The 15,860-nt window shown below is 40.6% G+C and overlaps 1 protein-coding gene across 1 annotated transcript in view; it reads left to right on the top strand.

Moving 5' to 3' along the window:
* Positions 1 to 15,860, top strand: part of CFAP52 (cilia and flagella associated protein 52) — a 43,174-nt gene that overhangs the window by 19,216 nt on the left and 8,098 nt on the right. The window contains exons 6-10 of the mRNA XM_090290523.1: positions 751 to 867; positions 2,236 to 2,336; positions 5,911 to 6,081; positions 10,546 to 10,694; positions 13,002 to 13,147. Of these exons, the coding sequence (XP_090146649.1) occupies positions 751 to 867; positions 2,236 to 2,336; positions 5,911 to 6,081; positions 10,546 to 10,694; positions 13,002 to 13,147 (684 nt within the window). The remainder of the gene's footprint in view (positions 1 to 750; positions 868 to 2,235; positions 2,337 to 5,910; positions 6,082 to 10,545; positions 10,695 to 13,001; positions 13,148 to 15,860) is intronic.

The following is a 15,860-nucleotide window of genomic DNA, read 5'->3' as shown; positions in this document are numbered from 1 at the left end:
TGGAACTTGGGCTTGGGGAGGGGAGGGGAGGTCTGGACATATGAGATGTTGTTCGAGGAGGCACAGGTGAGGGAGAGTCTCCCTTCGGAGCTCCCTTTAAAGGTCAGAGAGGAGCTAAACACAACTCTGGGCAGGTCTTGTTTTACTGGGACCTGGGCTACTACCTAGAGGGAAGCAGTATAGCCAGAAGGCACATACCTATGCCACTGATGTCATTTCTGCCACTAGAAATAAAGCTTCTACCAATGAAATTCATGGCTGAAATGCAGTCTTTCCATAAGAAAGAATTATTCATGTGTTTCCACTGTGGATTCATAAATGTAGGCATGCAACCCCATTCTCCTTTGACTTGTGCCTCTTGTCTAAGGCAAAGTCATTTCATGATACAGACTTCATAAAATAGGGGATAAAGCAAATGCATATTCTCTTTGGAGGAGTACAGTTCCCTCCTAGGAGCCCTTGGAGGAGCCCGAGCAGTTGGAGCCGGCAGGGCTTGCATACTAACATCAGACACAAACAGACTGCAAGGGAAACGCACGGGCTAAATGGGGTCTAATATTGCCTCCAGCTCTGAGTTTGGCCTCAGGCTTTTCTCACCCATCTTTGGGTCTGAGAAGACAGAAGTGGCCAGGTGCACCCCTGTAGGCCTTCTTGGTGTTTCAGAGGAAGCTCATTCCATCCCTGACCGAGGCCCATGGGCCTCACTGGAGAAACCCAGGTCTTCAGGTTTCCTTTTCTCTCTGACCCCAGATGGCCAGTGATGATAGCTTTTTCTACCTTGGCACCACGACTGGAGATATCCTAAAAATGAACCCCAGGACTAAACTGCTGGCAGACGCTGGGCCTGCAAAGGGCAAATTCAGTCGGGTGAGTAGAGACCATCTAAGTTTGCTCTGCTTTGCTGTTTTCTAGTGATTTCTTCCCTTCACTGCCAGCACAGACTTGAGTTACGAAAGAGTCCATAGGAATAGAAAAAGTCTGTGATGTACCTGAGGCCACGCCTAAACTTGCAAGATGCATTGACTAGTTCTCTAAGCCCTCCTCTCTGGGTTATATCCAAGGCAAAGGTAACCCTAGGTATTCTCAGAACCACACCTTTTTCATGTCTTCAAAGCACAGGGCCAGTGGCTTTGTGATTTGTAACCGCATTGATTCCAGCATTTGGGCAGCCCTGTTGCCATGTATAAGAGAAATGTGTTCTTTGATCTATGAAACTATATAGAATACACTTTTTTTTCTAATCTAATAACTAGATTTTTAATTTCAGTCTCAGCCAGCATTATAAGTCATGAGAAGACATAGAAATTGTTGATTGTTTATATTTGCAGAATTCCTAACAATTCTGGTTAAAGTCCAGTGAAAGACATTTATATTTAACCAAAATAAAAAACCTATAATCAAAGGATGGTTTTACAGAGTGAATGTGGCTCTTTCCAGTGCCCCCAGAACGTTCCAGGGGCTCTTTCTATTCAACTTTGAACTTGAATGCTTGTGCACGTGCCTGTGTCATGTATGTTGATGGAACAGATGGTGCTAGCTAAACTTAGGTACATTCCAGCAGATACTCCCAAGAAGTTTTAAAATATTGCACTGTGTTCCTGGGAACACATCAGAGTTTTCTTAATCATATAATCATTTAATATTCAGGCTTTTTTTCCCTTAAATATTTAATTTATTTATTTTTAGAATGAGGGGGGAGGGAGGGAGAGAAACATCAGTGTGGAGAAACATTGATGAGTTGGCTCTCTCATCCCCACAACTGGGAACCTGGCCTGCAACCCAGGCATGTGCCCTGACTAGGAATCGAACCAGGGACCTTTTGGTTCACAGGTCGGCGCTCAGTCCACTGAGCCACCCCAACAAGGACTAATAGTCAAGCTTTTAAGGGGAAGCATAAGAATGGAAAAAGCTATAATATTAGTAGAGAAGAGTTTAGAAATAACCCCACAGGAGATTGAGATGTGGTCTAGATCAATGTCTCTCAAATTATTTTTAGGAGAGGGATTCCAATATATTAAACAGATGAAGGCAAAGCAGACCAGGTTAAAGAAGGAGCCCTGCCAGTTCTGGCTCCTGAGATACCCCCGAAGGGCTTCACGGAAGACTACATGAAAACTGCTGGGTATTTTTACCTCCCAGCACTTTGGGATCTCAGGGAGGCACTTTGTCACTTAACTCAAACCTTTGTCACATTAGTGCTATCCATAGTGGCCTTAATGCTTTTTCTCCCCCTAGGGAGTGTCAGCTATCAAGTGCCTGAAGATGGGGGGCTTGTTGGTGGGCTCAGGAGCTGGATTGCTGGTCTTCTGTAAAAGCCCCAGCTACAAGCCCATCAAGTAAGTTCCAGGCCCCACAGGTCTGGGATGGGGGGAGACCCACCAGAGGGAGGTTTGCTCAAAGCTGGCAGCTAAGTGACATTGGCAAAATGATACTTGGTTAAGGAACGTCATCTTGCTGTTAAAATGAGTAGCAGGAACCACAATGGCTGGCGGTTTCTTTGCCAATAATAAGACAATGGCTTTTGTTGACTCAAACCAAAGTCATTCACCACTCCCCAGGGAAATACTTCTCTTCTAATAAAAACATGCTTCTATTCAGCTAATACACTGAGCCATGACAGAGGAAATAGCTGCTATGAACTTATTCAACTAGTAACCTCAAATTTCAAACTTTCAAAATTGACTTATTCAATGAAATTTATTATGCAATGGGTACCTATTATGCAATTACATGATTGGTACCCATTGCATAATAACTACTATGCTAGTAGTTAATGCGTTTGGATATAAGTTTTAAAACAAATAACCAATATTCACCAGCTATTTCTGTGTACCAGTTACTATACTCTTTATAGCTTTTCATGGCTGTGTGCCACATATTATACTTTTCATGGCTTTTCTATTTAAAAAAAAATGAAATAAAACTTTATACATTGTTATTAACAAGTATTTGTTGAGTACCTCCTCCATCCAAACCAATGTGCTAGATGCTATTAAAAAATAAAGAAAATAAGATACGGTCTTTGCCTTCCCAGAACTTACAGTCTGGTTTCAGGATAAGGTGTATATATATGAGGAATTACTATAATATAAGATAATATATAAGCACCTCATGGTCCAGATAAGTGAAATATTTCATCCATTTTGTAAAGAACATCAGAGAAGGGAGTGGTCTTGCAGGGATGGTGAGGTCAGAGGACCAGAGGCAGAACTTGAATTTAGCCTCAACAAAAGCCAGATCCCCCCAGACACACTCCATACAACCTCTGCTTGCTCTGAGGGAGTCCGGTAGTTCCATGTGAGCTATAAACGAGCATCAGTTGTCTGCACTGGGACAAGCCTGTACCAAGAACACGCACAGGAGCTGTCCTAGGTGCTCGCGATGTATCAAGGATTCCTGCCGGCACAGAGCTTACGTTCCAGCAGGAGGGAGCAGACAAATAAAAAACAAGTACAGGACGTAGTATTGAAAGGTGATGAGAACAATGGATATAAATGGAGTAGGATGTAGAGTTTGGGGGATTAGGGTTTCAAGGGCGGTGGGGACAGGTTGCAGTTTTAAATCCGGTGCTGAGGATAGTTCTTATAGAGACTACATTTGAACCAGTTGTATGTTTTTACAAAGGGAAAAGGGAGGCAGACAACTTAAGAACAATGTTGGGTAGATTCTGGATACATGAAGTGAGTATAGAAAATTAACCCCCAAATTCTTTACCCGTTTTTATTTTTTGTTGTTGTTGTTGTTAGTCTTTTTGTTTTGTTTTTGTTTTTAGGTTTTATTTATTTGTTTTTAGAGAGAGGGCAAGGGAGGGAGAAAGAGAGGGAGAGAAACATCAATATGTGGGTGACTCCCACACACTCCCAACTGGGGACCTGGCCCACAACCCAGGCATGTGCCCTGAACGGGAACCAAACCGGCGACCTTTCAGTTTGCAGGCTGGCACTCAATCCACTGAGCCATGTTGGCCAGTGATACTCCCTGTTTTTAATGCACAAATGTTCCCATTGTAATGAAGATAATTAGACTCAAAGCAATTATTACAAGGTTTGTGCTATAAGTGTCTCCAAAATAACCATGTGTGAAGCATAGGCTCAAACTGTATGCAGCGATTTCTGCCTCCTTGGGTTTGAGAAAGCAGCTCACACAAGGAGTCATGGAGACCAGAGCACGATAAAGCAGAGCGCTGGAGTGCAGATATCCCTGACCTTGCCCCGTAGCCCTGGGCTTCACTTCATCTTCTAGGGAGCCCAGCTGCCAATAGTAGCTAATACTTCTTGGCTGCCCCCAGTGGGCTCCTGTATGTTACCTCTACTGTCTAACCTCCACTGCACCCTGTTAAGGAAGGATTATTCAGGGGTTGAGTAAACTGAGGCCCCGGGATTTCTGGCAACTTATCCAGAGTCACAGAGCTTTAGTTCGTGAAGGGGCAGGAATACGACTTGGGGCCTACCCTATCTTCACTTACTGTTCTATGGCTCACCCACACACGGATCTCTGTAAAACACTGCACTTCCTGTGCTGGTTCCTTGTCGGAGAACCCCCACTGAATTCTTATTGTTAAAACTAAATTAGTTGCAGAGAAGGTTGGGTTTGTAAGGCCTCGTTTATTTATATATTCTTTTTTTAATGCTATTTTTAAAAAAAGATTTTATTTATTTACTTTTAGAGAGGGGAATGGAAGGAGAAAAAAAGGGAAAGAAACATCTATGTGCGAGGAGAGATACATCTATTGGTTGCCTCTCACTTGCCCCCAAATGGGCACCTGGCCCGCAACCCAGGCATGTGTCCCGAATGGGAATCAAACCGGCAACCTTTCAGTTTGCAGGTCAGCGCTCAATCCACTGAGCCACACTAGCCAGGGCTCTTTTTAAAAAAAATTTGTACTCATCAAACATTTGGGGAGCAGGGGTGTTTGGAAAGTGGAAGAAGAGAACATAATCCCTGAAAGTTCTGATGAAGATAGCCATGATTAACACTTTATTTATTATTGTCTGTGGTATTCATATAATTTTAAAAATAATTGTACTTACTTTGTGTATAAAGTTTTGTATTCTGATCTTTTACTTCATGCAAACAGCATAAATATTACTATATAATCTTTTGAAATTATTGTTGGGATACAGTAGTTCCTCGCTCTATCGCAGTTCACTTATCGCAGCCACACTGTATCGCAGGATTTTAAAAAATATTATATTTAATTATTTATCACGAATTTTTCACTATATCGCAGGATTTTGCGATACTGTATACACATGTTGTTAAAGTTATGTAGGTTTAAGAGTGTAGAATAAATGTAAGGTTCCTACTTCGCGGAGGGGTCTGGAACATAATACCCGCAATAAGTGAGGGAATACTGTCCATATATACGCGTGTGTGTATATATATTCCATAATCTTTTAAACATGATTTTAATGACTAGGCAAATATTCTTTGAAGTTGCTGTCTCATGGATAATTTAACCATTCCCTTACAATTGGATATTTAGGTTGCTTCCAACTTTTCACTCTTTTAAATAAGGTTGTGATAACATCCTTTGACATAAAGGTTCTTTTTCCCCCCAATGTTAGAATTATTTCCCAAAAATGGAATTCATGAATTGTTTAATTGCCATGGTCTTTTGTGCCTGCATGCCTGTCTGGAACATTCCTTCTCTTCCAATGCTACCATGTTGCACAGCCCATGTCATCAGACTGCGTCTCACTGATGAAGATCTCCTCTGGAGTCTATGCGTGCCTCCCCTTTGCTGCCAAGAGTACCCCAATATTGTACCTCCACCTTCCAACTGTGTCACCTCCTCGAAGGCATTTCCCAGGTCATGTGCCTGATTTGTGTCCCCTGGAATGCTTCCGATGGTTGATAAATAATTGTTGATTAAGTGAATCAACTTTACCTTTTTGCTTCTCCTTGAAGGAAAATCCAGTTAGAAAGTGGTGTCACTTCTATCACACTTCGAGGGGATGGACACCAGTTCTTTGTAGGAACAGAAGAATCACACATTTATCGTGTTAACTTCACAGACTTCAAAGAGACTCTCATATTGACTTGTCACTCTGAGGCTGTACAGGACGTTGTCTTTCCATTGTAAGTAGAAGATGAAAATATTTTCTAAAACAATAAGAACATGGAGAGTTGGTGCAGTGTCCTAGGAAATTTAATTTTATTAATGCATTTTACTACCTATTAACATCATAAATCATAATTAGTTATGATTTTTCCTTAACTTTTTCTATTATAGTGAATTATTTTAATAGATTCTTCTATGGCCTTCACCACACAACTACATTAGGTTTTACAATTCAAATTTGGTCTTGTTTAGAGTGTTAGCTTGTCTATTAAATGCATCACGAAAAGGATAAGTAGACTGGCAAAACTCATCTACATTTCCCCCGTGCTATCTGGAAAAAGCTTAGTGGTGCCTTTTTCAAACTTCTTTCAAGTCATTTGTTTTGTGCCTCTTGAGTCTTGCAGATTTGGCAGACTTTATGGCGGTGAGCATGAGGGGTCTTCTGGATCTAGTTGCATCATTTCTTGGTAAATCTCCCACCAAAGAAGTGAAACAAACAACCATCAGCAGTTTTGATATCAAAAAGAGCTTCAGTCATAGTTTGCCGTTAATGGATTTTGAAACAAATTTTGTCTTTGGTGAGATTCATTACTTGAAGCTGGTCAGTTTTTGCTCTGAACTTCCTCAGTTTGTAGCTTGAATGTACAAAAGTCACAATTATTGTTCTACAGGGAGCAAGATTCATGTGAAAACTCGATCCTTAAGATCATGATCTGTAGTTTTGGTTCCCTGAGTCACTGTGATTAGGTTTTCCCAAATATTAGTGATAGTGAAAATGGCTGCTGCTTCCCGTAAGGTGAATCTTCTTTGAAAATTGATTGGTCATATCCTTTTGGTCTCACTTTTCCCCTCTTTTTCTAAGGAGCTTGCTCTACAATTATTGGGTCTGGGTGTTTTACGTAAGAGTAGATTTTTAACTACCTTTTCAAATTCTCATATAGTTGTTGACCTTATTCAGGTTTTGTAACTCTTCTTTTTCTTACCTTTCTTTTTGAAAAGAGTTTTTTTGAAATAGAAGTTATGTACCATAAAGATCACACATTTAGAGTGTACAATTCAATGTTTTGGGGCATATTTACGTTTTCTGCAATCATTACTGTAGTCTGATTTTAGTGCATTTATTATCTCCAAAAGAAGCCTACCAGTAGTCACTGCCCAGTTCTCTTTTGTCCCCTCCCCGCTGCTGAGTGGTGGAGACAGCTGAGCTAAGGGGAGGAACGTGACATAAATGAACATCATGGACCAGACTGCATTCTTCTTCCACTTGCTAATTTAGTGGTGTCAATGTACTTTGTTTGCAACTGCTATTACTTTGCCTACCAAAACGTTAATATCCTGGGAAAAGCATGCACAAACCACAGCAACTTCTGCAACATTGTGCTATCATTTGCCTATTTATCAATTGTATGTCTTTTCCAGCTTTTTATTTTTAACCTAGTTGTTTGTTTGGTTTTAGATAAATCTCAGTCTTCCAAAGAATTTAATTCATTTGTACTTATTACCATCTAATAAGTTTATAAATAATTTCTATTTAACGTGTTTCCTTTTTTCTCTTTTCCTTTTCTTGTCTTTTGTTGTTAGTGATCATATTCTATTTTTTCCTGTCTTCCCTTTCCCCATTGCAGGTGACTTGGAAATTATTCACTTTGTGTTTATTGATTGAGCAGTTACCCTTGAATTTTTAATATGGATATTTAAACTTTTTTTTGGTCAAAGACTACACTTAGCCAACAGTGCGGTTCTATTTTCCAGAGAAACAAGAGTCTCAACATATTTTATTTTCTTCTTTGCCATTCTCTCAACATATTCCATACTAAAGTTATTTAGAATTATAGACAAGATTATATTATTGTTTTCACAATTAATTATATTTAACTATGACTTTTGTTCTTTGCTTTTATTACTCTTTTTTTTCACACATCTTCCTCTTTAATTTTTTTTTTTTTGGTAATTTTTTTTCAGAGACAGTTTGTGTATAGAACATTTGGTCTTATCTGAATATGTCTTTGTTTAACCCTCAGATTTGAGTGATAGTTTGGTTAGGTATAAGAGGAATTTTAATGAATTTTCTAATGAAGTATAATTTATACATGGAAAGCACATAATTTATGAGTAACCATATCTATGAAATATCACTCCTATATGACTAGTACCCAAGTCAAGCAATAGAACATTTCCAATACCCCAAAGCACCCCTCTCTGTTACTACCCTCACACTCTTCCTTATAGATTATCTATCACTACCTGGACTTCTATCTAATCCCATAGATTAATTTTATCTGCTTTGGAACTTTATGTAAATGGAATAATTCAGTATGTACTATAAAAGTCTTTTTTCCCCTCTTTCTATGGATGTTTTTAATGTTGTTAATGTCATACAGATCTTCTTAGTGATTTTTTTGTCTACTTGTTTTATTAGTTACTCAGAGAAATGTATTAAATTCTCAAGCAATGAATGTAGATTTCTCCCTTTAGTTCTTGCATTTTTATACATTCTAATAATGTCTTTTTATTTTAAATACTTAGTCCATTTACATTTAATGTAATTTTTGATAGAGTTGTATTAAATCATTCATTTTGTTATTTGTTTTCTTTTGTTTCCTCTGTTCTTCGCTTTTCTATTCTTTCTGGCCACATTGTGTTTAAATCAAATATTGTTAGCATTCTATTTTGATTGTTCTGTTGGCTTTCTACCTATATATCTTTGCATTAATTTTTTAGGGTTTCTCTGAAGATGACAATATACATCTTTAATATATCACAGTATTAGAGTTAATGTTAGATTGCTTCCAATAAAGTACAGTATAGGAACTTTGCGATAGTATATTTCCCATAAGCCCCTTTTTACCCTTAGTGTTATTGTTTTCATGTATGCCTATTTATGTCTGAAGCCCATCAATACAATATTATAATTTTTGCTTTAAAGAGCCATATATGTTTTTCAAAAATTTAATTGAGCATTTCTGATGCTCTTTATTCTTTCATAAATATCTAAGCTACCATTTGGTGTTGTTTCCCTTCAGTCTATAGAACTTTTTATAGCATTTTAAAAAATATATAGGTCTCTGATGAAGAATTCCCTCAGCTTTGTTTCTTCACTGATTTGTGTATCTACATATCTACATCTATCTCTATTTCTGGCCTCTCTATTTCTATATTTGTTTCATGAGATTTCAGATGTTAGGGAGGGAGCATATGGTCCTAGTGCACCATCTTGATCCAGTCAGTCAGTCTGGTTATTTCTGGAACTTAACATTTTGGATCCTAAACTAAGGACACTCTACCACTTGCATGGCTCATTTTGGACTAGACTTGAATCCTGAGGAAGTAGACTGTTCATCAAGGGCAGGGAGAGTTTGGAAAGTCCTCTAGGTATATTCCTTCTATGGCATTTGATTTTCATGAGGGGTCCATGTACCTCTTAAAGAGCTCACTTTCCCAAAGGAGAACTCATTCACTGAAGGCAGTGTCCAATATAAAACTTCTCTTGTTTTAAATAAATGTTATTACTCTAAGGTTGGCTTTTGGTTTCTGTTACTTGGGACTGTTTGGCAAGGTGGGCATCTTATCTGCTGCTCTGTTTAGCATCTACACTTTTTTAAAGTCGTTATTCCACCATAATAATTTCATCTCTGAGCCCCAAAGCTAAAAATATGTAAAAGAGCCACTTATTTCCTATTAATACAAAAATGAGTAGATCTTAAAGTGAGAGGGACTCTTTTTTCATGAGCGTGCTTACGAGGAAATGTAGAAAAAATTTTAAGTACTTAAATCTGAAATTTAGCTCAGTTTCTACCAAGACACTACTAGCTAGACATTTATACTGATGAGGTAGATGGTCGTTATTGTACCCCAGTATGACTCCTTTTTTATACACAAATTGGAATAATCTGTAATTTTTTGACCTATTTGTATTTTAGTTCTATTTATAAGTTGTCCCTTTAAAAAACCTGACAGACAAATTACTCTGGGATTTTCTTCCTTTGTTCACAATCTTATATTTTCTCATAACTAAGCAAAGAAGTGTTTTTGTGTTATTTGCACACATGAATTCTAGTACACTTTTTATTTTCTTTATTGAAATTTTAATGATTATCTACTTCAAAGGACAAGTTTTGTTTCTCCTCTTTTAATATACATATTTCATGATGTATTTTATTTCAAGAAATGTTATTTACTGTCTTCCAGTCTACCAGGACATTGAAAGACTTTTATATTGATATTTTCTTTTTGAGCAGCTTTGTCCCAACCCTTCCTCAAGGGAAAGGACTACAAAAGATTGTTCACAGATGCCTCGTGGGCATCAAATGCCAGTTCACATAAGAAATCCGTAAGACCATCAAGCCTTGAGATAATGGGTGCCTAAAAGGCACCCCTTCTTTATCCTTATGAAACACATTTTTGCTGCCAACCATGCATCTAAGAAGCTCGGTGCACCTGGTCTGGCTGTATCTCATATTCTCTTGGTGGGTTCTTTTCAGTGGCACTGCTGAGCTCTTTGCCACCTGTGCCAAGAAGGACATCAGAGTGTGGCACACACTGTCCAACAGGGAGCTGCTGCGGATCACTGTACCCAACATGACCTGCCACAGCATCGATTTCATGACAGACGGCAAGAGCATCGTTTCAGGTAACGTTGACACACCAAGATCTGGCTTCCTGTTGTGGCTGTGTCTTTGGATCTTGTCATTTTCACTGTACCCTGGTCTCTACCTGTGAATAAGCTGGAACAGCCTCCCCCTGCCCACCCAGGCCTCCGGGCTTCTAGACTAGCAACGCTTTGGAGTTCCCTTTCAGCCAGGAGACTTTCTGAGCTAGGAAGAACCAAATTTCTCTTCTCCCAAATTGCTACTTACAGCATGTAGCTTTCTCTTTAGCAGGGGAAGAGGGGTGGGAGGGGACTTAGTAATTTAATTACAAAATGGATTTGAGCCCTTATGAGTATAAGACACTTGCATTAGAACCCCTTTTATTGTTCAAGGGATAAAATCCTGGCTTTAAGCTATAACTCAAAGGGAATTTATTTTTTAATCAATTTTATGCCACAATATTTTGACATAAATTACAGACATCATAATATTCCACAGATAAATACTTCAGTATACATCTCTAAAAATAATATTTTTCTATAAAATAATAATTTCTTAATATCTTCTTTTCAATCCATGTAAAAATTTTCTTAGCTGTCAAAAAGTAGACTTACTAGTTCACATCAATGAAAAGTCAAGTGGATTTTTAGGCTCAGCTATTCAATAGTGGCACCAGAAGCCCAGCTCATCCCTCTTCTCATGGCTCTGGGTCCTCCACGTTGGCCTCTCCCTGGGGCATGTTTTTTCTCCACACAGAGGCCACGAGGAGTTCCTGGCTTACATCACACTTAGAGCTCACAAACATTCAGATTGTCATCACCTCCTCTTTCTCTTACACCCCACATTCATTCGCCCCTAATGAGTCCCCCTTCAGAGCATATCCAAGATTCTGTCACTCCTCATCATTTTCACCCTCGTCTCAATCACCCTCATTTCTCTAGATTATCGAGTGGCTTCCCACCAGGTCTCCCTACTTCTGCCCCTGCCCCCCCTCCCCCAGTCTATTCTCAATGCAGAAGCCAGAAATCTCTTTTTAAAAAGTCAAAGTCAGATTATACCATTTCTAAGGTTCAAAGGTCTTTTACTCTTAGAGAATAAAGGATAAATTCCCTGCAATTGCCTATAAGGCCCTACGTGACCTGCACCAGTTACATCTGACTTTTTCTCTCCCAGTTATCCCCACTAGCCATACTTGTTTCTTTGCTGTTCTTTACACACACTGCACATAGGGTCTTTGGTCCAGCTGTTTGGTCTGCCTGGAATGTTCTTTTCCCAGATAGCAACGTGAGTCACCCCCACCCCCGCCACTTCCTCAAGTCTTTGGTGAAATGGGATCTGCCTTGAGCATCCTATTTAAAATTGTTAAGGTCAATAGTTGACACTAAAGATGATGAGAAGGAGCCAGTCATGTGAAGGTGGAGGAGAGAACATTTCAGAGGGCACAGCAAGTGCAAAGGCCTTGAGATGGGGAATAGCTTGGTGTGTTGGAGGACCAGAAAGATGACCACTGTGTCTGGAGCTTAGTGGGTGAGGTTAGGGTCAGCGTTCAGGAAGAGTGGTGGTAGAGGCGGTTGAGGTTCTTGAAAGTTCTTGATCAAGGAGGTAACATGGTTTTAAGAGGTTCAGCCTGACCCCTATACAGATAATTGATTGTAGGGGAGCAAGAGCCTAAGGCCAGAGACGAAGCTGTTATAACAGTCCAGGAGGGAGAGGTTGATGGCTTAGGTGAGGGTAATCCCAGTGGATGAGTTAAGAAGTATTTTGATTCAGAACGTTTTTTTAACTATAGGGCTGATGCAACTTGCTGATGAGTTCAGTGTTGGTTGGGTTGGGTGGATAGAACAGAGAGGAATCAAGACTGACTCTGAGATTCTTGGCTTGAGCAGCTGGACAGATGGTGGCAACTTTTCCTGAGCTGGGGAAGATAGAGGGGGTTGGGCATCAGATTTAAAGGCAGGAGGAGGGGTGTGAGGCCAGCATTTATTTGGGAATGTTAAATTATACACCCCAGACGCTATAGCCAATGGCTAGTTGAATGTCCAGGTTTTGCAGCTCAGGGGAGAGTGGGAGCTGGTCTCCCTCCCTCCACCCTATTCTACCTTCTCCCCCCTGGAGTGGGGTATGAATGGAGGCAGGTTCAGCTAAGGCAAGCCACGCATTTCCCTCAGCCAGAGTGACCAGTTCGGGGAGTCAGGGGAAAGTGTGTGTGGGGGGGGACTGGCCTCTTTCCTCCATCACCACCACTGCTCCCCAGTCCTGACTTTCACTTAGGATTTAGGAGCGCCCCAGTCTGCAGAGACAGTGGGATGTACTGATCTTGCCTGCCTTTTGTTTTCCTTCTCTGCCAGCATGGAATGATGGTAAAATCCGAGCCTTCACCCCAGAGACAGGCCGGTTGATGTATGTCATTAACAGTGCCCACCGGATCGGCGTGACGGCCATCGCCACCACCAGTGACTGTAAAAGGGTCATCAGCGGCGGTGGGGAAGGGGAGGTAGAATCTCTTTTTGAAAATAGCCCTCGATATAGTGCAACTGCCTCATAAGAGATCATTTACTTGATTTCTTTTTAACATGTTCTAGGAGTCAGGCAGGACCAAATTAACCCTAAAATACATCATAAATTAAAATTCTAATAATATAAATCTGCATATAAATACTTTTTTTTTTCAGAGAAAGGACATTTAAGATGTAGACATGAAAACATTCTGTATGGAATTGAGCTATGAATCCAAGTTGGTGTCCTGCCAGGGTTTTGGAATACATACTTGTTCTTTCTCTTCAAAGCATGGTTATATAAGTTGTCTCTATCTTATCTTTTAAAGGAGATGCCATTTTTAGAATTATTGAAATTATTACACTTGGCCTTTTCCTCGCATGATTTCAAAGGAGCCTACAGCATCTTTCACTCACTCACCCCAGTGTGTCCCTTCCGTTGCTCCCCGGCAGCTTTCCTATCTCAGAGCCCGCCCTTTCTCGACGCAGCACATTTTCTTTTCCTTTCTTTTCTCTGTGCTATTGTAGGCATGACATCAGGGAGAAGGAAAGCACAGCGTCTCACGTAGGCTTTAGCAGAGTTTGGGCCAAGCAGACGAGCGGCTGAGCGGCTGGGACCCAGGGTCGCACTCCTGGGCTCACGGCCACCCCAGCTGCGAGAACTGGCCAGGGTGCGTTCTTTAACCTCACTGGGCTTCAACTTCCTGTGGTCACCGGGCGCTAACGCTACTCCCATCAGTGAGCTGTTTTACACTCTTTATCTGTACTAAGTCTTCAGGTTCTGACGAGCATGTACATTCAGAGCACATCTCCCTCGGGACTAGCCACTTCTCAGGCGCGCTATTGACGCACCTGGCCCTAGACGATCCCCGTCTCTGCCTATCGCCGCCCGCATGACACCCTTCCCGGATCCCTTCAGCCGTGCAGCTGCTGACACCCTCAGCGCCCCGCTCGCTCCTGCAGCCTCTGGCGGCGTCGCCTTGCTGAGGCCCAGACCTGGCTTGGTCCAGACCATCTGCGTTCAAGGCCCCTGACCCTGAGCGGATGAGAACGCGGGAGGAAATGACACTTGACGCAGTCATTGCCCTTGGCCCCGCTCAGCAGTCTTCTGACACTGTCAGCTTTTCCTCTCATTCCCCTCAGCTATTTCACAAGTATCCTTCCAGAAAACATAGTCTTCAAGGTCTTTGTAGGTACTACAGGCCAGGGCTGTTGGCCAGCAGGTGGGCACTGGTGTGAACGCAGTAGTTGCTAAAATGCTCAAGAACTTCCTTCCATTTTCACTGGTAAATGGCCATTGGCTGAGTCATGAAGACCCCAATCCCACCACCTTGTCCCCTTCCCCCTCGGCACACCCAAACCAGTCCTGCCATCCCACAACCAGGGGGCTAATGCCCGGTACCTCCAAAGTTCTAGTCCTGGGGCTCTTTGGCCAGTGCCCATATCATACTACAGTGAAAAGACCAAATGCATGCCTCCACATTGGGGTTTCAACGGTGGAGATTTGTTTTCTTAGGCAAAAGTCCTTATCCCATCCTACATCATAACAGAGGGAAATTAGTTGGACATCATAGTAAAGAACATGACCCCCTCATGCAGGGATACCTCATGCTTCCCAATTTTCTTTACTAAGATAGTGTTTTAGAATGTTTTTCTTCATTTAAGGTTATTTTCCTCTTATCAGTTACACATCTATTACTTACTTTAACACCAGTTTTTAGTCTAGCGTTCACCTACACTGCCCCTTCATTGCTTTATATTACTTACATAAAGTAGTTTCTATGCTTCTCATTTTTCATAGGTCCAACATGTTCATTATAAGAAGGCATAAGCATCTGACTACATTATTATGTTTTCTGGTATAGTTGTAACAGAGCATTTATTCATTACAGGACATGCAATAATGACTAAACAACTTTCCTTTTATATTACAATTAGGGCATCATATGGACTGTTTTGAAATTTCATGTGTAGGTAGTTGTATTACCTATGAACTTCACTTCAGGATAGCAAAGGGGTGTTATAAAATATTTTTTTTAAAATAAAAAGTGGCTATTAGCCTTGATGGGGCTGAAACACATTGATTTTTAAAATTATACTTTATTGATTATGCTATTACAGTTGTCCTGATATTACCCCCCCTAGCCCCTCCCACCCCTCAGGCAGTCCCCACACCGTTGTTCATGTTCATGGGTCATGTGTGTAAGTTCTTTGGCTGTTCCATTTCTGTACTGTGCTTCACATGTACATTGTAAAGCACATGTCCATGGCTATGCTGTAATTACCTATTTGTACTTCTTAATCCCTTCATCTCGTCACCCATTTCCTCCTACCCCCTTCCATCTTCTTAAATTCAGGTGTTGATAGATATGTATTTATAGCCATTTTACTGTTCATAGTTTTGATCTCCTTATTTTTCTTAAATAAGTTTCTTTAACATTTCATATAATAATGGTTTGCTGATGATGACTCCTTTAGTTTTCTCTTGTCTGGAAAGCTCTTTATCTGCCCTTTGATTCTAAATAACAGTGTTGCTGGGCAGAGCAATCTTGCCTGTAGGTCTCTGCTTTTCATGACTTTGAATATTTCTTGCCAATCCCTTCTAGCCTGCAAAGTTGCCTTCAAGAAATCAGCTGACAGTCTTATGGGAATTATCCATAAGGCAACTAATTTCTTTTCTCTTGCTGCTTTTAAGAGTTTCTCTTTATCTTT

This window comes from Furipterus horrens, unplaced genomic scaffold (assembly GCF_987537825.1).
Source record: "Furipterus horrens unplaced genomic scaffold, mFurHor1.1.pri manual_scaffold_11, whole genome shotgun sequence".
In the NCBI taxonomy this organism is placed as follows: domain Eukaryota; kingdom Metazoa; phylum Chordata; class Mammalia; order Chiroptera; family Furipteridae; genus Furipterus; species Furipterus horrens.
The sequence above is the reverse complement of the archived record's forward strand: the minus strand, read 5'-3'. Positions and strand labels throughout refer to the sequence as shown.